The sequence below is a fragment of the Neltuma alba genome, unplaced genomic scaffold (assembly GCF_004799145.2).
Source record: "Neltuma alba isolate B1F8T4 unplaced genomic scaffold, ASM479914v2 tig00011033_pilon, whole genome shotgun sequence".
NCBI classification, from domain to species: domain Eukaryota; kingdom Viridiplantae; phylum Streptophyta; class Magnoliopsida; order Fabales; family Fabaceae; genus Neltuma; species Neltuma alba.
The window spans coordinates 502,037-525,509 of NW_021635784.1; the positions used below are offsets into that span (position 1 = coordinate 502,037).

General features: G+C 30.4%; 1 protein-coding gene across 1 annotated transcript; it reads left to right on the top strand.

Annotated features, from left to right (window-relative positions):
- The first annotated feature begins 16,605 nt into the window (after positions 1-16,605).
- LOC114760864 (protein BEARSKIN2) lies at positions 16,606-21,839 on the top strand. Its single transcript, XM_028950161.1, has 3 exons — positions 16,606-16,826; positions 20,010-20,287; positions 21,144-21,839. The coding sequence occupies exons 1-3, from the start codon at positions 16,664-16,666 to the stop codon at positions 21,837-21,839; spliced, it is 1,137 nt and encodes a 378-aa protein (XP_028805994.1). The 5' UTR covers positions 16,606-16,663.
- Positions 21,840-23,473: the final 1,634 nt, after the last annotated feature.

Here is a 23,473-nt window from a genome sequence, read left to right on the forward strand (position 1 = left end):
TAGATTTTTGGCATTTGGAGTGGTGTGAAAAGGGTTCAGGTAGATGCTTCTTTGATTTCCCAATGGCGAATGTTTGAATGATAGAATGGGAGACAAAACATGAAAGGGGAGTTGAAGAGTTTAAGAAAGAGTAGAATTGAACTCAATCATCATCTTTTAAGTGTCTGAACATTGAAATTTGGAGAAAATGAGTGGTTCAAACTAAGAGATAGAGGGACAAGGGATGGACTTTGAAATGTTTTAAAAAATCCTTTCTTGACGGTTATTTTTGCAAGTAATTGTGGAAAATATTCAGTTATGCGTGTAATCTGTTATTGTATGTAGAAAATATTCAGATATGTGCAATCTGTTGAGCTTAGTAGTCCTGTTCAGTTTGTATTAGTTTTGTAATTGGGCCTACATATTGGGCTCAGAGGCCTATAAATAGTCTTCCTGGTTTATGTGTGAGACATTATCAATAATATAGAAATATTATTCAGTTACTAGGAAGGTCCATTTTCAGTAATAACTGTCATATGTTTGTTTGCAACATTACTTGACGGTCATTTTATTTAACTGTCAAATATTGGTCCCTATTATAACTGTAAATATAAATTTACCCGATCTCCGCTTAACAATATTTGATTTTTTTTTCCATTTAAACTTCAAGTATTAAGTGTTAAATATGAGGAAATATGTATTGGTAAATCTTACTTAATGGTTATTCTATGCAACCATCAAAGTTTTTTGTTTGACTTTTTTAAATGTTAAACCATCAAATATAATGTTAAGTTAATTACTTGATGGTTTTTAATAAAGAACAGTCAAGTATCTTCTTAATTTAAAAATAAAAATAAAAATGACAGTACTATTTGACAATTAATGTATTTGACCATCAAATATTGTAAAATATATTTGACGGTTATTATAATACAATTAAATAAAACTTTTTCAAAATCTCGCCTCATCATATTTGATGTTTTGCGCAATAATCGTTTTTTTTCTTGTTGACAGACACAATAACCGTTAAATATTAAGTATTATATGTGGTCAAATCCATGGCAGTTATCAAACACAAGTACTGCGAGAATGCCATATTGATTTTGAAGGAAGAAATTGATTTCTTTTCACAACGTATTGAAAAGCAATATCAGTACAGAAAATTTTTAATGGAAAAATTAAATTCAATTTTTGTGAAGTAAATAACGTAAGTTAGACATAGGGTATCTAGATTACCTTTTAGGAAGTGATTTTATGGTGTGCAGGTAAGTACATAAAAAGAATTTTGTTTCAGCTTGTGTAAAAATGTTTCTAAGAAGCTAATCCAAATATCATTATAACACAAAAATGTTTATTTCTTAAGAGATATTTTACTCCTTAAGAGATCTTTTGCAACACCAGCAAGTTGAAAGTTGAAAGATTGTACTTCCCAATATTATTGAACCTTTTATGCGAGAATACAGGGTGATAGAACAGGGGAAACAAAATGAACTCAGGGGAAGGCAAAATATTTTAGAGGAGAAAGAGACAAAATACATAACCTGTTAAAACGAATGGATCTTTTTTGTCGCCCAAAGTCATCACTAAAAGTGATTTTTCTTTTGTAGTGATTATTAGCTTCTTATTAGTATTGATATAATAACGTTTTTATCTAACTAAATTACCTCCGTACATTACTCAGTCCTCACAGTTTTCTCGCCAGGAACCCAAGATTATTCTCTCAAGATTTTTTATGATCAGAACTGTTTAATGAGGAGTGTTCGTTCTTTTTTAGATCACATTGAGACGCATATAGATCTTATCCAAGCTTCAGATGCTGGATAATCTTTCTTTGGCTTTTGTTTTCCTATGTAATCTTGAACTCCGTTTTTTTTTTTAAATTCTTTTGAATAGAATTCTTCATTTCTCCAAAAAAGAAAAAACTCCCAACAGTTTTTCTTGATATTCTCGAATTTGTAGTAAAACCTTCTTTAGCATTGTTAACGAGAAGCTACTCTAGTGATAACATTACTCATTACACCTCAAAAAGATACGGGGCTAGATCCCCAGCATTAACATGTTTTTGTACGTGTGTTTAAAATGATTTGGGAAAAAAAAACTGAAAAGTTGACAAAAGAACTTTTTAAAACTTCTAAAATGTATAAACAAAATATTAATGAGTTCATTGTTTCATTGCCAAAATGTGAGGGATTTTGCTTATATGAGATTAAAGCTTTCGGCCAAACGCTATATGCATATAACTCAATGTTCAAATGAGATTATGTGCATAAAAATACATAAAAATAAAGAGAACACATTGTCATTGATAATGAATTAATTAAATAGCAACTAATTATTGCCATAATGTCAATACAATTTTAAAAGTTTAGGAAAATTCGTTATTCAATTTCCAACGTTGGAAGAGTTATCTGTTTAATACAATCAGTTTTAACCACTTATGAACATAAATACATACATGGGAAAAAGATAGAAAAATGGCAGATTAACTTGGGAATGGCAGAAACATCCGCTGAATTTGCAAAATCCCATTTTGGTCATATGAGACCAAATTAGAATTATCATGCTAAAAGAAAAGACCTAATTGTCCTTCATTTTATTTGTTGTTTTTAAAATACTAAAACCCCTACTGGCTGGCTGGTTACCGGAGCTTTGGCGACCAGCTGAAAATTGGTCATTGAAACTCCGTTGGTCAGAAACAATTTTTTTGAAAATTTTTACAATTTCAATATAACGGTTAACCACTTTTGTAATGTTATTAACAATTTCAGTATAGCAGTTAATAACAGGTTTTTTTGAGAAATTCAACAAGCTCCCGCGGCCAGAAACGATTTTTTTGAAAATTTTTCTAACTTCAATATAATAGTTAATAACTTTTATAATGCTATTAACAACTTTAGTATATCAATTAACAACAGATTTTTCGAAAAATTTAACAATTGGTCGTCGGAACTCTGGCGGCCGAAAACCATTTTTTTGAAAATTTTTACAACTTAAGTATAACGGTTAACAACTTTTATAACACTATTAACAACTTCAGTATAGTGGTTAACAATAGGTTTTTAAGTTTGTTAACGGCATTATTGAAGTTATAAAAATACTACTTTTTGAATTTTCCAAAAAACCTGTTATTAACTACTATTTCAAAGTTGTTAATAGAGTTACAAAAATTGTTAACCGTTTATACTAAAGTTATAAAAATGCCATTTTTTTGAATTTTTAAGAAACATGTTGTTAAATGCTATACTGAAGTTGTTAATAGAGTTACAGAATTTGTTAACAACATTATTGAATTTGTAAAAATGTTACTTTTTGAATTTTTTAGAAAACTTGTTATTAATTGTTATACTGAAGTTGTTAATAACATTACAAAATTTGTTACCCGTTATACTGAAGTTGTAAAAAAAATTTTTTAAAAAAAAGGTAGTTGTTAATGTTGTAAAAATGCCTTCTTTTTTTTTTTTTGAATTTTTAAGAAAACATGTTATTAAATGCTATATAAAAGTTGCTAATAGAGTTACAGAACTTGTTAACGGCATTATTGAAGTTGTAAAAATGCTACTTTTTGAATTTATCAAAAAAACCTATTGTTAATAGCGTTACAAAAGTTGTTAACTATTATACTAAAGTTATAAAAATTTTCAAAAAAATTGTTTCCAGCCGCCGGAGCTCCACTGACCAATTGTTGAATTTCCTAAAAAACCTGTGATTAACTGATATACTGAAGTTGTTAATAGTATTATAAAAGTTGTTAACTGTTATACTGAAGTTGTAAAAATTTTCAAAAGAATTGTTTCCGGCTGCCAGAGCTTGTTGAATTTTCCAGAAATCCTGTTGTTAACGGTTGTACTGAAGATGTTAATAGTGTTACAAAAGTTGTTAACCGTTATACTGAAGTTGTAAAAATTTTTATAAAAATTGTTTCTGGTCGCCGGAGCTCCGGCAATCAATTATTGAATTTCTCGAAAAAACTGTTATTAACTAATATACTGAAGTTGTTAATAACGTTACAAAAGTTGTTAATTGTTATACTAAAGTTGTAAAAATTTTCAAAAAAATTGTTTCCGACCACCGAAGCTTGTTGAATTTCTAAAACACTTGTTGTTAACTGCTATACTCAAGTTGTTAATAGCGTTACAAAAGTGGTTAACCATTATACTGAAGTTGTAAAAAAATTTTAAGAAATTGTTTCCAACCGCCTGAGCTTGGATGACTAATTGTCAGCTGGTCACCAGAGCTCCGGTGACTACTACTGCCAGAGCTCCAACAACCGGCTGACCAATGAGGGCTTTGGTATTTTAAAAATAATAAATAAAATAAAGGGTAATTTGGTGTTTTATTTAACATGATAATCCTAATTTGGTCTCATGTGATCAAAATGGAATTTTGCAAATTCAGCGGACGTTTCTGTTATTCCCAAGTTAATCTATCATTTTTCTATCTTTTCCCCTAAATATATAAACCAAACCCAAAACCTCATTTAAACAAGATAGCTAGCCTCTAGGGGTGGAAGTGGGCCAAGGGTCTACAGTTTGGCCTGACTTATTTAATAAATAGGTTAAGGCTAGGTTCAAGCCTATTTCTGAGTCTTTTTAAGCAAATGAGTTAGGCATCTTTACTTAAAGCTTGGCTTATGAACCTGTAGGCCTGACATGTTTTTTTGTTATTTATATTATTATATATAATATAATCTAAATTAATTTTATTTACATTATTATATATAACTAAATATAATATAACCTAAATAAATTTAAATTATTATGCTAACGATAAAATTTATTAGCTTATATTTTTAACTTTTTTCGCCTTTTATTGACTCTAAGAGGAGCTTCTTTCCACGAAATTCTTCTCATTCATATAACCTATTATTAAGTCTAAGCATATTTTTAACCATTCTTTTCTTGACATGAAATATATTTTTGTAAGGTTTCAATTTGAAGGTTATGAACTTATGGTGAAAATTTTTAATATCGTGTTAGAAAAGGTACTTCAAACCTATTTATGATATATTGGTTGATTAGCATGCTCATAATTTTGTTTAAGAACTCACAGTATCATATTTTGCTTTTGATTAATCTAAAGCTTTATAATTGCACTTTCGAATTAAGTCTATCGATTGGAAACTAACAATACAACTAAATGGTCTCCTTAATATTAATGGCTTAATCTATTGGGAAAATCCAAAAAAGTGACTGTTGAATTTCAAAATGACAAATCAGTATTGGTTACTACATTTATAAAGAAAATGACTACACTTACAAAGCAAATAACAACATATTTTTGTAGTAATTCCTGATTTGTCATTTTAAAATTCAACAGTCACTTTTTTGGGATTTTTCCTAATTTATTTTACAAAGGCTATCCAATAAAAAAGAAATTATGTTGAAATCTTAGATTATTAGTTTGAACATGATACATTTTTAGAATTGTTTATTATTATTATAAACAAGTTATGGTGTGATTGGGGGCAAAAATCACATATATATGTTAATGTAGTTGAATCAAGTTTTTATGAGATATCATAATTAATAGAAATCAAGTTTTTATGAGATATCATAATTAATAGAATTCTGTTATTTTATTGTAAATTAAAATTAAAATTATTTAAATTATTAAATTATTAAAAATTTTTATAGCATCAAACTTTATTTAAGATATAATATAGGATCCTAGATAGGCTTGAGGAGCTATATGTGATTGAGGGGGTGTTTGGATAGAAACCAAACCATGGTTTCAGAAGTGCTTTTACGGATTACGAAGTAAATATGTGGAGGATATTATCTCGTTTTGCGGAAAAGTGCTTCTGAAACCACGGTTTTGAGACACCCAAACAATCCCTGAATGTATAAAGGCCTATTTTTTAAATAAGCCTTAAAAAAGTTTCAGGCCTGACTAAGCCTTTCAAAGGCTCAAGTCTAAGTTGGAAAAAAAAAGAAGAAGCCTGTATATAAACTCAAGTCTATTTAATTAAAGGCTAGTTTGACCTAACTTATTTTGGTCTCTAATAGTTTATTATTAGAACAGTTTGTCATTGATTGGACAAGTTATTTGAACGTTGATAACTCTTCATTTTTAATATAATTGAAGTCAAACCTTTTTGGTGTAATTGAAGTCTATTTTAAATGTATTTGGATTCTAGAGAGTTATCAATCCAATTTTTTTTTTGATTGAGACAAAAACAAAAAAAACAAAACTATCCAACTACATCAGAAAGAAGAAAAGTGGAAAGAAAGTCAGGCGGTGTACTAAAGAAGACAGCTCCCACGGCAATCTGAGTGGCCTCCTTCGCTAACGCATCGGCAGCTCCATTCACCTCTCTACTGCACCATTCTAACATAACAGACCAATCTCTTGTCATCCATTCCTGAATCTCCGAAAGTAACTGTTGCTCATGGTGATCTTCGGTCCAACCATGAGCTATCAAGTTCGTTGCCTCCCAGCAATCCGTTTCTATCACTATTCGTCACCAATGCATATCCCAAGCACGCTTCAGAGCCCATGCAATACCCCACACTAAAAGTGCAAATAATTTAAACCAAACTAAAAGTAGTTGATTTTTTTTTTTTTCACCAGCAAAGTAGTTGATTTCAGGATACAAATAATTTAAAATTTTCATAAATTTGAAAAGAAAACAGAGAAAAAGACTTTATTTCATTTTATTTTGATTTTCTTTCTTTACTTTATTTTTTTTTAGGGAAAATCCCAAAAAAAATGATTGTTAAATTTTAAAATTCCAAATTAGTATTAGTTACTATACTCGTAAAGAAAATGACTATATTCAAAAGCAAATGACAATACATTTTTATAATAATTTCTGATTTGAAATTTTAAAATTCAATAGTTATTTTTTTGGGATTTTTCCTCTCTTTTATATCTGTTTACTTCCCCCAATTCAGCACCCAGAGGCTGCACCGTTTGGACGTGAGCCGGTTTGGGAAGGCCCAAACCGCAGCCCGAACACGACAGCGTTTTGAGGAGAAGTTCAAGTTCCAGAATCCACAGGAAGTAGCTAGCAATTCTTCATTGTTCACCCGCATCTTGGTTCGTCGATCTGGGCAACGCGCGAGTGGAGGGGGAGATTAAGCTCGAGCTGCTCTTGAACCAGACAGAGAGAGAGAGAGGGGGGGTGATCTGAGAGGGAGGACGAAGTCCACTGTCTGAACATTCATCATCTTTTTCTGCAACGCGCGAGCTTGAGGGAGCTGAGAAGAGACGTGATTGAAGCTGAGGATCTTCTCTGCTTAGATCTTGATGGTGAGCAAGAGCAGCTGCACCAGGAAACTACTGTGACAGCATTCTCTCTCAAGTTTCATTTCCACTGATTAACTTCTATTCCCTTTGTCATTTGTCATGTCCATTCTCGATTGGTATGGATTGGATTCATCTGGGGTTAAGGTTCCTTCACGTTCAGGAGCTGATATTTTTTTCAAAACTACTCACCACTCTAAACTCCACTTTAAAGTATTTTGTTGTTGATTTAATATTTTTAAATATTTTTCTAAGTTTGTTCACTATCTTAAAGTATTTTTGTACTTCATTCAGCACCTTAAATTTTTTTTTCCAGATACGTCTAACCTCCTAAAAACAGTTTTAGTGTGCTTAATACATGTGCATTTAACGATCTTTTTAAAGAGTTAAAGAAAAGATTAAAATTACTCCTAAAAAAATTAATAACGTCAAAATTATAGCACAAAATATTTTAGAGTGTCAAAAACGTTTGAACGAAATACTCAAAGACATTAAATCGAAGAGGGATTGCCTGATCTTGGTTTCTTCATATATAATTGTGGTTTTTAAATGAATTATTTTAGTATTTATTATGGGAGCAGTAGATTTAGTATCTTGATTAGTGATTACCTTAAATTGCTCTTCGATTACTTTTAATTTTATTCTCTCAACTTCAATTAAAATTTGAAATTTAATGCCTGTTCATCAATTAACTTGATTTTTTATGATACATAGTATATGAAGCGCCTGGTCAAACTTTTAAAAGAGTCAACTTAATCATTATTGAAAAGCTGGCATCTAGAAATGATTCGAATCAGACTGAGATTATCATGCATGAACGCAACTGGGTTCTTTGAAATGAAGTTTCCTTCTTATAGCATTTCATGCAATGTTTGCGTAGAATTTTCATGGAAGTTTGAACTTAATTAAAAATCATACCAAAGCAATAAATATAACGGGTCAAAACTCAGCTTTTCTTTTTTGTTCAAAAGACTCAGCTATTCCTATTTATATTATTGTCAAAATCAGACCCATTTTCTCCTGTACGTTATGTACTAATAACATCATGAAGAGCAAACATAATTTTTGATGTCACATACAAAATTTTTTGATTAAGAAATTAAATAACTCATAAAATAACACCACAACTTAATTAAGTTACGAGTTTATGACTAATAATTTTGTAAATTGTATATTATATTTTAAAATAAATGAAACACTTGAGATAAGGCATGGATGAGGACTAAATTTTCTTGACACCATCCCAAATCAAACTTTTAAAGATTACAAAACGCCTCTCCAAAATAAAAAACGTTGATTAGTTACCTAGTTCGTTCAAACAAATATAGATATGATAGATATTGATGAATCAAGCCTAAATTGTCATTCTTATCCGAAATTCAATGGTACTCCTCCGGTCCTAATTATAAGACCCAATTGACTTATTTGAGGAGATTAAGGAAGTAAGTTAAGTTGGTTATTTATAATAAATAAGTGTTGTCATTCCTAAAATATCCTTGCTAATTAAGTATATTGGCTAAAACTATCATTATTAGAAGGATTATCTTGGAAAAAAATGCATAAATATAAGAGACAAAATGGATTGGGTCTTATAATTAGGACCAAATAAAAAGTCAAATTGGGTCTTATAATAAGGACCGGAGGAGTATATTGTAGAATTAGGTCTAGATTGTGGACTGTGTGATTTGAACTTCTTGGATATTCACCTCAAGAAAGCTGCCCTAATTGCGGTGCACTGCTCAAGTTTAATTCAATCGTACCAAAAATACTAGATAGTTGTATAGGAAATAGACACACAAAAATACTAGATAGTTGTATTATACAATATCATAGCATTAAAACTCGAACCGGGTTGATTGGCTAGACCAATGAATGGATGAACCAATCCTCTAGCTGGTCCAATCAAGAGTTCTAGCTGAGCCGACTTGGTTAGATTTTATATATTCTCCTTCCTTTGCTAAGACTATAAATGACAACACATAAAATGAAAAATAGTATAGTAACTCCATTTTGTTGTATTATGTATGGCTTTTATAGATGAATGTTCTATTTACTTGAGCATTAATACTTTTTTCTTTAAACATTATTCTTTGTAACCTTATGTATGAATATTTGTGTACATTTTAATCAAATTATATTATTTAGTTCATGATTGGGTTGGTCCTAATTCAACCACGATTGGAGACCGCTGATCCTTGAACCACTATTACTATCAATTTGATGACTGGTCTAGTTTTCAATGTCTTAAATAACATATATGATTTAAGTATAATAAAATAAAGCCACATAGGGAAGGGAAATAATTAATCACAAAAAACAGAAAGAAAGAGTGCAATTGAATCAACCAAAGCAAAGTGAAGGGCCTCAAGGTCATACCCACATGTGCAAGCCCCAGCTATGGCGACTGCATCTCCTACTGTTTCTATATAAACATTTAAGACCAAACACGGAATTTGCTAAAGTTTCATATATCGTTGTCAATAATTCCAATATAAAATTACGCATAAATATTCTTAATTATTATAAAACTTCAACCGTCCAATCAAATGCGAAAATCCCTAGAAGCTTTAGTAGCTGTTTTTCCCAACCTTGCTTCAAGAACAATCATGAATCTCATAATTACATTGGTTTAAATTTCTTGGGATCGTTTACTGATTTAAATATTTCCCTAGAAATATTTTATCCCTTTTTTCAACAAAAACTGGTCCACGCACTTTTATGAAGCGCGTACAAAAAGTCTCCCAAAGATGTAGTACATATATTTATTTACTGTTATATTTATTTACCGTGCAATGAAGTAGCATCAAGAATTTATCCGTATACGTATTGGTCTGTGCTGCAAATTCACTACTACTACTACAAAAAAAAAAAACTAGGTTAAGGAGGATATATATTTCATGTCGGTTGCAAATTCACTACTACTACGAAAAAAAAAAAAAAACCTAGGTTAAGGAGGATATATATTTCATGTCGGTTATGTATATGAGAGACGTATATTTTAGCGACGTAGTTTATATATTGGTCTATGCTGGTTATAAAATGATGTACTCCCCCTAATTCATAATTTAAGTTGTTTTTTAGAAGAATAACTTGATCCAGAATATAAATCATCTGGAGAGTAAATAATGCTTATTTGTCAATTTTGTCCCTGCAATTAATGCTTGAATGTTCTTATGTTTTTCTCTTTCATTCCCAACCTCATTTAACTTGGATAAAATTGAAACAAATTTTCAATTTGAAACGAATTTAATGAGTTAACTACCAATTTTTTATTCTAGCGAATTGGTCAAAATGACTTATATTATACTCCCTCCGTTCCTTATTATAAGAGACAAATAACTAAATTACGTTGATAAAAAAAACAGTTAAAATTAGTTGAGGACAATTAATGTGTAAAAAGTATAATGTTTTTTCCAACAATACCCCTATTAATAAGGAGATAGAGTATGAGAGAGAACAATTAAATTATTAAAAGAAAGAGAAGTGGGAGGGAGAGAGAGTATGAGTAGGAGACAAAATAAATATGGGCAAAATAGGAAATCAATACAAAAAACTAGAGACAACTTTTAAGTGTCTCTTATATATGGGAACATGCCATAAGCATTAAATGTCTCTTATAATAAGGAATGGAGGGAGTAGACCAGAAGAAGTACATCGATCACTACTATATGATAGATCACCTAGCATCAATCTGATTGATCTTGTAGGCTGGACAGATTAACCTGATTAAATTTTATATAATGTTTTACTGAGTTTGAAACGACAGTGTTTTGAGTTATTAATAAAATGAAAACTATAACATTTTATTATGCTTGTACTTTAATAACTATTGTTTTATTGAATTATAGGTGATTTCTCCACGAATATACTTATGAATTTATGACTTTTTTTTCATTGTTATATGTAAATAGTTTTAGTATACTTTAATTAAATTATATTAATTTAATTATAATTAGTTTGATCTTAGTTGGACTATTAACCTTTGAACTACTATTTTGACTGGTTTAATGACTGGCCTGATTTTTTAGTACCTTGATTCAATATTAGCCTTTTACTTAAAACTTTTCCAAGGATTTTCTCAATGCCACTAGAAGCTAGTTGTTGCAAGTGATAGTTTTTCTATTTGTTCGGTTGGTTGTTGATGTCCCGTAGGCGGTTTGTTCTGTTATGTTAGCGTCTGTGTGTGTTTGATCATGGAGTCTTGTTTAATGAAATATATGATATATCTATTAAACTTTTTCTATAATATGCATGTTTTATCATTATACGGGAAAAAACAGAGAATTCGTCGTCGTAAAATAATACTAGTATATTAATATTATTATACATAAAATATATAAATTTTAATATTTTTTACAAGCATTACAAAGAAAAAATACATATGCACTTATGCATCATTATGGTTATTCAATATATGCATATATATTAATATCATATATTTATGGACAAATTTCAGTTCGTCATGAAGAATTGATTGTGAATATTTGATAATATTTTTTATTGGAAAACTATAATGCTCAAATTAAATTTTATTATTATTCTTTACGTGAGTTAATCTTAAACGAAGTTCTACACCCAAAAATATTTTTTAAGGTGCGCATCCAGCACCTTAAAGTTACTTTTTCAGGTGTTTTGTGTTGTAGGTCTATCAGTTGGTGGTGAGATGTGATGAGCATAAGCCCAAGGGAAGAACCCATCCCAAAAGACTAGCCTATTGGGAGGGAAAGCCTCTTGAACTTATAAACCCCACAACACTTGTGAGATTCCCCAATATGAGACTCATAACAGAGCACCCCTCTCGAGAGCCGACGTCTCCGGCGGCTCCACTCTACGGCACTTCACTCGGTTTTCTTACCGGTCAGAACCCTCCGCAGGTAGCCCTTTCTGGTTGGTCAACTCTCAATGAAAGCACCAATGTGATGAGCATAAGCTCAAGGGGAGAGCCCATCCCAAAAGACTAGCCTATTGGGAGGGAAAGCCTTTTGAACTTATAAACCCCACAACACTTGTGAGATTTCCCAATATAAGACTCATAACATGAGATTAATCCATTTTAAATACCCCTTGATAAAATTGCACTACAAAATATTTTAAGATGTGGAATATGTGCATCAAAATAATTTAGGATACTAAATATACTACAACCCATTATTCAATAAGTTATTTTTTCCAATTATGATAGGAGTGTAAAACTTAGCTTTAACAAAAAATTAGAATTTTCAGTAAACTAATAAAAAATTAAAATTTTAGAGAAGAGGTTTAATATCTCCTTCACTATTTGCCTCTTAGCTGCCTTGAATGAAAAAGATTAATAAATTAAACTTCAATGGTTTTATAAATCGAGGGTGAAGAAGTGTATCTATGCCTACTCCGAGCTCAAGTGGTTAATACTGCAGTTTTAGATTGTTTAATTTATTTTTTTTGGCGATAGGATGGTTTAATCGATTGCTTTGACATAAATTTCCAACCTTTCGTTTTATTATAGTTTTCTTTATGGTCTAATGCAAACTGAAGTTTCTTATAAAAAAATGTATAGTAATAATTATCCAATAGAAAATGAATTTGGAATATGCTCCTACATTAATTACTGCTACGAGTGGAAGTTTTTTCCTTTTTCGAGGTCATACTACAAGTGGAAGTTGATTACGAAAATAACATTAAAAAAATCAAACAAAAATAATCAGATATCAAGCTTTCAAACCGCACATATAAATATCCTTGCTTCAATTTAACACAAATTAAAGATGTACCTGAACTGGACCAAGGATAATTAAATAAAAAAATAAAACTTTGAGCAACAAATTACCTGATCCATACTGTAGCTTCTTTTAGTCTTACGGAGTATCTCATGATAGTTACGTTCTAAAGTTATAATATAAACCAAGTAAAAGGAATGTTCAGTTTACTTTGACAATCTCTTCCCTAATTTACAAGGAAAAAGGTCTAAATTAATTTGCAAGCTATGGTTGACTTACGTTAATTATGCCATTATGGCCTTATCTTCACCCCAAAGCATTAGATAAATTTAGTTATACGATCCAAAACCTTCATACATGTCAAAATGGCTGTTGTTTAATGTCATATATATAGATGAAAAAACAAGTTACTTCTTCTTATCCTAAATATAGGAACTAAATAGCTAATTTATAGGTATTAAAAAAATTAGTTAAATTAATTATTTGTAAAAAAGATTAATATAACTTTTGGTCCCTAAAATTTGGGTCTATTTTGGTTTTAGTCCATCAAATTTTAAACCCATAGTTTTAGTTTTTGGAATTTATTCCATCTTAAAACGTTAGTCCCCAGAGGTGTAACAGTGTTAAAATTTACTAAAGTGTCATAAACAGCATTAAAATGGTAATGTAAACTCATCAGATGGCACCTAATTAGATCTTGTGTGAATAAAAGAAGAGAAAAAAAAAAGTCTTAAAAAAGTAGCTCTCTATCCTCATGTTTTTTCTTTATCACTTAAGAGTTGTTCATTGTGCTGCACTCTATTGTTTATACAAGATCTAGTTATACATCATCAAGTAAGTCTACATCACCACTTTTAGCGTCATTGATGACACTTCAATAGATTTTAATACCATTGTATCGTCAGGGACTAATGTTTTAAGATAGATAAAATTTTAGGGGCTAAAACGACAGTTTGAAATTTGAAGGATCAAAATTGAAATTTGAAGGACCGAAATCAAATAAGCTCACATTTTAGAGATTAAAAATTATATTAACCCTTGTAAAAACAATATAATTAGTTTTTCTAAACTTCTTCATCCAATTATTTGTATTGAAAACTATTCGTATTAATGAAAACTCCCTTTACATATGCATTTAGTAAGGATAGTTTGAAAAAATAAATTATAAATTTAATAACAAAGTAAATTGGAACCTTGTGCTTATGATCAAAGGGAATATTAAATATAGCAGTAGATTTTATTTTTTTAACTAAAATACTATCATATATATTCGAATACATAAAGTGTGCTTCTTATATATATATATGTATATGTATATATATATATAAAACATTTTGGGCTCCATCTATCTTTATTTTCAATAACGAAGGGTAAAATGATAAGAAAATTAATGCTTCATAAAGGGGCCGGCAATCATTTTGAAGCAAAATCAGAATCATTTTAAACAGACAATTATTTTAAAATGGAAGGGAACACTTTTATAATATGCTTTAATATATTTTTGGTGCTAAGATATACATGCGTGTGCGCGCCAATATATTTTGGTGCTAATATATATGACTCTCAAATTACATGTTTTCTTTTAAGAAAAAAGTTCAGGTGAGTCAAATCTTCAATATATACAAGCCAGGATAATTGAAGCATACCTTGTATGAGTTAAAAATGTCTATAGAAGTTTTATTAAAAAAAAAAAAAAAGTCTATAGAAGTTCTTATAAATTACTAGTTAATGAAGTTTTCGTACCATTGATACGAGTTCCAAGACTCGTAACATTCTTGTGGGATGTGCTAACTCAAGTTACTTTTAAGAATACATAGTTTGCTCTGATTTTTTTCTTTGGCTACCCAATCATATATAACCAAATACAAATAAGTATTGTGTTTGTGTGTATGTAATTTGAAAGAAATTCAATATTCTAAAATTTTATGCAAGTTACTAATAATATTATTCCCATCATTAACTTTACAAGTTGAATGGTATATAGTAAACTTTTGATTATGGGCAAATGAGTCCTTTAAACCAATTAGAAAGCTTCGAAAACTTTCAAACTGATGTTAACGTGTTGCATTATATTGTTGTTCATTGGTCTATTTTTTCTTTTTCTTTTGTTTTTTGGTCAAAGAGGCATTGGTCTATTTTTTCACCAACAATATTAGAATGTTTTAGGATTTCTTAGCATGATGCGTTACTCATCGAAATTAATATTATTTGAACATGATAACCTAAAGTTTAAGGGGTTCATGGATATCACACCTTATCGAAGTAATAAACCAACGGTAGAAAAGTTATATGGAGAAAACCTCTAGAGGAAAGAGTTTTATACTCCGTTGATTACGAGATACAATTTAAATAACTGAATTACATAGATAAAAGTAGGTAAAAATTAGTTAGAGGCAATAAATATGTTAAAAAATATATAACTTATTTTTCAAAAACACCCTTAAGAAAAGAAAATGAGTGAGTGGATAATTAATGTAGTGAAACTAATAAATAAGTAATTGAGGCCAAAACGGAAAATGATATTAAATATTTCAGAAAATGCATTAGTATCTCTATACTCATTTGGTTTTATTTATAAGTTACTTCTAACATATTATTATATTTCACCTGAACCAAAAAGTACTATGAATTTCATTAGCTCTAAGTTAAAATTTAATAGCATTATAATTTTATCATTATTTAATAATACCTTCAATTCTTTATATGATACTCGGTTGACTAATTTAAAGAGGTTAAGGAAATTAAATAAATTATTTAATTATTGTATACATTGCATGATCTCTTTGAAATATTTTTGTGTATCATTAGATTATATATTAGTTTATAAATCAAACAAATTAGTTGGAGAAAAACAATAGACATAAATACTTTAAAATATTTTATTCAATTTTTTTAATCTTTTTAAATTAGTTAATTATGCCTTATATTAATGACACAAGCTAGTGGTATATCCACTTTCCAAAGTAACTAATAATCTAAATGAATAGCAAAGTTGTACACTCATGTCCAGAATTCAATGATGTGATTTACAAATATGATATCAAAAACTTTTTTCTCTCCTTCTTATAAATAACATCAAAACAGTAAACAGGAATTCTCCATATCTAAAAAGATTCTCTTATATATAGAACGGGAAGGAGCACAACTTAGTTGGCTGTAAAATCTATTGCTTTTCTTTTTTGGCCAAAATATTTAAACCTTATAGTTAAATTTCATTCTTAGTCACCCTGTACCCCAAATTAATTAACGAGGAGTAAAAGGATATCCGTTCCTGTCTGAATTTGTGAATGTGGGTCAGTAGTAGAGATGAGAGAGTGTATCCTACGCACCAAACTTTGCTTGTGGGGAACATCATATGGCATGAACAGTAAAAATAAAACACAAAATAATATAATAATAAAAGGATAATAATAACTATTATTATAACATAATAAGAATAATCATATATGTATAGTCTCATTCATTCCGTAAACTTGCTATTTACGATACCCAGCTTTAACCTTCCCCGTCGGCGTAGTCACCGGCCGTCAACCCTTCTCCTATCGTCACAGTTCTGTAATGAAGGCGTTGACACTGATGCACATATATAGCCTCCAACCACAATTTTCCTCATAAAAGTTCAAAGAGAAAGCTATGTATATATACACAGGACCACATAGACATGCATAATTCTTTGTTCGTTTTTGAGGGTTTCGAATAGTGATTGAGTTTCTGAAAAAAGAATTTATAGCTTCGTTTGATTCATGGGTTCTTCGAACGGTGGCGTGCCGCCAGGTTTCCGGTTTCATCCGACCGATGAAGAACTTCTTCATTATTACTTGAAGAAGAAGGTGAACTTTCAGAAGTTTGATATGGAGGTCATTAGAGAAGTGGACTTGAACAAGATTGAGCCGTGGGACTTGCAAGGTACAACAATATTTTGGTCAATTGATTGGTTTTGCTTTTGTTTTGTTTTCATATGTTCTTCTTTAAACTCTGTGTTTAATTAGTTGGTCTTCACATACAAGACTTCTTTGATGATTTATTTAGAAGACTTTGAATTTGAATTCAGCAGTCAGATTTCTGGTAACTCGGTTAACCCGAAAGTGATTTTCTGGAAGTTCTGGGTTCGGTTTTGCATGTTCAGTTCTGTCATCTACAAATAAATTTAGATTTTTCCTTGTGTTCCTTAATTTAAATATTGTGCTTAATTTCATGCCGCATAGATATAAGATTAGATTAATTAGTCTAATAAAAGAGAACTTAGTTATATAATATTAGATTAATTAGTCTAATAAGAGAGAACTTAGTTATATAATTGAACTTCGAACAATATTTTTATGAGATACTTCACGAAGCAATTGATAATAAATTCTAACTATAAGATTTAGCTCGATTTCATTGTAAGATTCTCAAGTATACTTGTTTTCTACTTTCGTTTTCATTCTCTAAACTTAAAAGTGTTTACAACTATATTTAATTATATATGTCTGTGTGTTTTCCCCAATCCTTGCATTAATATATGATTCATAGTAGAACAGTTCACCTTGGTTTGTGCAGATATTGGGATTTACGATAATTTTTTTAATTCTTTTTCGGTTTTTTTGACGTCCTTTTTTAGTCTTTCAAAATAAAAAAAATCCCAGCTTTGTACAACGCATGAAGCCACCTAATTTATAATTTATAATCAATAAAATACATAATCATTGAAATTTCTTGGCCAACAAATACATAATCATTTAATTACGGAATACACAATCACCCTGAATTAAAATTTTCAATTCGACGATGTGTAGCAAGTGAATGCATAGGTTTTAGCATAATTAGCCCATATTTGCATATCATTTTATGTGTCTTGAATATTTTGATACTGTATCCGGTTCCATATATAAGACCTAGTAAAGGAGTTTAACTTTTTTTGATGGAAGAGTAGTTTAATTTAAACCTAAATGTAATATCTTAATTTAATTTAATATGTTTTTCAAGTTTATAAATTTTTTATAATTCCTCTATTAATTGCACATAATAATGGATTTTTCTTCTTGAAGTATTTCCCAATACAAATTATAGTATACTAGGAAAATTAAGACATATTTTTTTTTATAAATAAGTAAACTAATTTTCTTAATCTTTATAGACCGGTTATCTAGTTTATATACTTTTCTGGATCCCTTCTCCTATTTATAAGTAACTTCTAATGTGTTTTATCATAACAAAGAAAAATCTTAAACCTCATCAACTCTTCCTTAAAATTTGACAACTCTCTAACTTCTATTTAGTATATATGCTTTCTAATAAAATAACAATTTATACAACAATAAATAAAGGGTAAAATAGTATATTAATGTTAAAAATTTAATGATGTAACTTATAAATAGGGGAAAAAAATCTCTCTTCAATAAGAGTAGAGGAGTATTTAAAATCAGGAGATGAAATCGTTTTTCCCCCCCTTAAATACTAGAAAGTTGTAGCGCTCATATTTCAAAACTGATCACATGCTAATTAAAATACTGATGAATTCAGGTAGTTTTGGCTTTCACGGAGACGGTTCATAAATGAATCCCTCTCTTCACGTAGTGCATCGTTGAATGGTCTCAGCTGTCTCGTTTTCTACGTAATCTGTTGACAAAAGTGCCCAATTTTTTTTAATTCGGATTTCTTTTTAAAGGAAATACTACTATCTAACTCTTGTTTGAACTTAATACCATTATATTTATAATATGAATAATATTGACATTGTTCTACTGTTTCAGACATATATCGATAATCAATAATCTTGATTTTTTTCTTATATATACAAAATCTCCAATCTTATATTTATAAATTATTTCTGGAATGATCAACTTTCTGGGTATAAAGCAAAAAAAATTCGTTTCCATTATAAAATACCATCAAACAAAATATATCAATCAATTTGTGTATTTTTATAGAAAGATTTAATTTTTGCAACGAGAGAGAGAGAGAGAGAGATAGACAGAGTGAGTGTGTGCTCATCTTATTAATAAAACATATCTCCATATGTCTATTTTCCTCTAGTTGCATAATCTATATCGTTGGAGAGCAAGGATTATATACTTTTTTTTTTGTTGTTTCTTTTGCCTCAGAGAGCAAGGATTGCATGCGCGCACGCACACACACATGTTTAATATAACTTTTGGTCATTGAAATCTGAATCCATTTTGATTTTGGTCTCTAAAATTTTAAAAGTGATTTTAATCCTTAAAATTTAGTCTGTCTTAAAACATTAATTCCTAAAAATGTAATGATATTAAAATATATATGATGAATTGTCATAAATGGCGTTAATGTGGTGATGTAAATTTAGCAGATGATGTTTAGCTAAATCTAGCATGGATAATAGATTATATAGATAAGGATAAGTTTTTAAAATGCAGTGCAATGAGTACCTCCTCAAAACCAACAATGAGGAAAAAGGGACTAAACAGCTATGTTTTAAGGACTTATTCTTTTTTTTTGCCCCCTTCTATTATCTACACAAGATGTAACTAGATGCCATCTAGTGAGTTCATATCACTACTATAACAACATTTATGACACTTTAGTAGATTTTAACACTATTACGCCTCCAAAGACTGATGTTTTGAAAGGGACTAAATTTCAGGGAGTAAAACTATGAATTTTAAATTTGTGAGGCCGAAACCAAAATATGCCTAAATTTTAAGGACCAAAAATTATATTAATCCTTTATATATAGTACAAAATTCATATAAATATTAGAAAGTTGGAAGTACAATACCTACACAATAACAAAAAATAAAAATAAGAACTCGGGGCGTGGCCCTCTCTAATCCCTCCAATCCTTAAAGAAGGATTTAGTTTGCATGCATTCATACTATTCAAAAGCATTTTTTATAAAAATTAAAAGTTTAAAAATACCTAAACATAGCCCATAATTTGACATATACACATCAACAATAGTTAGTGGATTGGAATGAGCTCCATTCTTCTTAAGCAAGGTCACATGCTTGAACAAATATTTATGCATAGTCGTTCAAGGCGTATACAATGATGTGTGAATGTATATGAAGATTATAATGCATCAATTAAAATTGGTTCGTGATTGTGATGATTTGATGAATGAAACAACAGAAAGGTGTAGAATAGGGTCCACACCACAGAACGAGTGGTACTTCTTCAGCCACAAGGACAGGAAGTATCCGACGGGGTCGAGGACAAACCGGGCAACGAACGCCGGCTTCTGGAAGGCCACCGGACGAGACAAGTGCATCCGAAACAGCTTCAAGAAAATTGGCATGAGGAAGACTCTCGTCTTCTATAGAGGCCGAGCTCCTCATGGCCACAAGACTGACTGGATCATGCATGAATATCGCCTCGAAGATGCTGACGATGCCCAACCTAATCCCAATGTAAGTACACATATATATAGTCATCATCTCTTAATTTTTTGTTCGTATGAGTTTACATGTTTTTGGTGCTAATTTTTGGGTTGAATAATTCTCTGAAGATTTTGCAAACTTTGTGTCACATTTTAAAAGTGGCATGATATTCACTTATTAAATTAGTACTCCTTTTAGTTCTAAATATAAGACTTATTTTGTAGTATAAATTACATTATAAAATAGGTTTTACATTTAGGACTGAAAGAGTACTAAATTAGATGTTTTGAGTCATGTCCAAGGATATTCTCCTTAAGAACTTATTCCGCATACACGGATGTCCACTAGGATTGAATAAACCCTTTCTGAATTAAGGAGCAAAAGTAGTTGAATATTATAACCCAAAGAGGGAAGGAGAGAAAAGAAGACTAGCTATAGGTTGTTCATTCTTTAGTCCATGGGAAAATATGAACTTTAATTTATGTAGCACAGATGAGGATGTTTATTTTATGATGAAAAGGAATAAATAAGAATGAATTAGAGTTAATATAAAACTAAATCCACATGAATCTCATAACTGAAAATTTAGTTTCAAATTAAGCTCATAAGATATAATTCCTTTATAGATAAACACCCATATGAAACATCCAACAGAGGGCAATATGTATAATCTGTGGCCATTTCATATGCACGTAACTTGTTTTATTGAGTTTAAATTCTGTTATTTCACAAAGTCATATAGAGCTATATATATAAGCCTTTTTTATGCAAATTAACATTCTTTTTGTAAGGGCAAAATTAAAATCTTTACTAGTTTGTGATTAAAAGTATCAAGACCAATGGCATTTTATTTACTTGGTTTTTTTTCCTTTTGTTTTTTTTGCAGGAAGATGGGTGGGTGGTTTGCAGAGTGTTCAAGAAGAAGAACCTATTCAAAATTGGAAATGAAGGAACCTCCATGCATAACACAGACCAACAACTCAACAATTCCTCAAGCATCAACCAACCCCGCTCCTTCATGCGCAGAGAGAGCCAATACTTAATGCATCATCATCATCAACAACAGCAAAACCCCAGAAACTCTTCTGGGTTCCAACTTGAAAAACCCGAGCTTGCTCTTCACTATCCCCCTCCTCACTTGCAAAACCCTCAATACTCTCTCTTCCAGGCTCAGCCCCTCCTTCCTCCTGCAGCTCACTACAATTCCTATTCATCAGCCCTACCTTCAGACACTCCTTCCATGGCTGCCAAACAACTCATGACGAACCCGGCCGGCGACTGTGATAGTGGCGGCAGTGAGGGCTTGAGGTACCAAGTTTCGGAGACCGGAAATATGGAGGTTGGCACGTGTGAACCCACAGGTCAAGAGATTGGAACAGGAAGAGAAGATCAAGGTGGGTTTAATGAATGGGGTGTGCTTGATAGGCTTGTGGTCACTTCTCATCATCTCGGAAATGAAGAATCATCTAAAGGAGTAAGGTTCGAGGATGCAAGTAATCCACAGTCTGTTCATCAGATCAATCATCAGCAGCAACTTTCATTGCGTGGAGAAGTCGACTTTTGGGGCTATGGAAAACAATAATTCTCCGACTTAATTGGATATTGATAATATTGAACTGTATGTGATGATATAGAGATTGAAGATGATCTCTTAAAACTATTATTTATATTCATGTTGTTTGAATATTGTGTGTTAAATTTAACTTATTAATTTGACTATTTTACTCGTGTTTTTTTTTCCTCGTTTTTCAAATTTCACTTGCTTGGGGATTCATTTATAATGGGTTTGCCATAATATATGTACATAGTTCATCATATTTTAGATTAACCAGAGTTTTGTCAAAATTATAGATAATTTGAACTAAATTATATTTTTCTGGGCAGTGCATAAAATTGTATTATTCATGATTTTCGAATTGTGTGACTTATTATGGATGTTATATTTTATAGTAATGGTAACTTATTTGAGATATGTCGATTATATGTCCTTTAATTTGATGCTTCCATGGCAAATTTCGATTGGTTAGAGAAATCAAACATTATATTAGTAAGTTTCCCAAATTCTTGTTGTAGCATATTAACTAAATATGGCAAGCAAGATTAATTATTTTCAGCCCCAACCTATATTGGATCTAAAACCTTCAAATAAAAAAAAAAAAAGAACCAAAAAAAAATCAACATCGTCCATATGGTTCATAGGAGAAAGCCTAAAGCGAAGTTTTTTTTTTTAGATTAATAATGGTGAAGGATATCTGATATTCACGGGAAATATATCGAGCATCCACACAATTAAAAATAAGGTTAAGACTCATTTTGATCTCTGGAGTTTTCATAAAAGAGTTATGAGTATCCAGATTTCTTTTCACCCAATATCGTATTGGAAATGTTAGAAAAACGAAAAAAAGCAACGTCACCCCGCCCGAACGGTAGCCAAACGAACATCTATCACATTGGATCTTATGCTATGTATAATTGTGTGTGGGCATGACCATACTATCTTCTTTGGTCATCCTTGCCCCAAAAGTTTTTATGAAGGAGCAATGCCTATCTTGATTTTTTTTTTTTCAGTTCAATGTTGGCCCGAAAATTTTAAAAAAGGAGTAATATCACCCAAATATTTAAGAATAAAATGAAAATAATATATGAAAGATCGATGAAGACAAAATAAGGCACATGACATAGACGACCAAGGGCCAACCCTACTTTTAGTATTAATTGCAACATCCTAATTTTTTTTATCCTTAAAATATAAGTAAATTTTTATTAAGATCGAATAGATATATGTTAAGTACATATAAGCAATTAAACTAATTATAATCATATATATGTGTGTGTATCTATAAATATATATGAATAAATGAATAAATGAATAAAATAATAATGTTGAGAAGTTTCATATCGACTAAGTAACGGAAAGATGAAACTCTAGGAGCCTATATATAGGTGATAGCAGGAGAGAGTTAAAAATAAGTTAAATAATTTTCTCATAAAACTAAGACAGCCTTAGTAAAGTGTTGTTATGAGTCCATGAACCGTTGGATCAAGCTGAAATTTGGTCAGCCGGTTTGAGACTTCACACTTGTCCAATGGTCGGATCGACAATTTGACCTCTGGGGTACGAGTTATTAGGTACAGATTGAACTCATGTTTGTAGATTTTGTAAATCGAACCTTGAATAGTAAATTATCATTTTTAAATTTGTTCACCTTTACATTG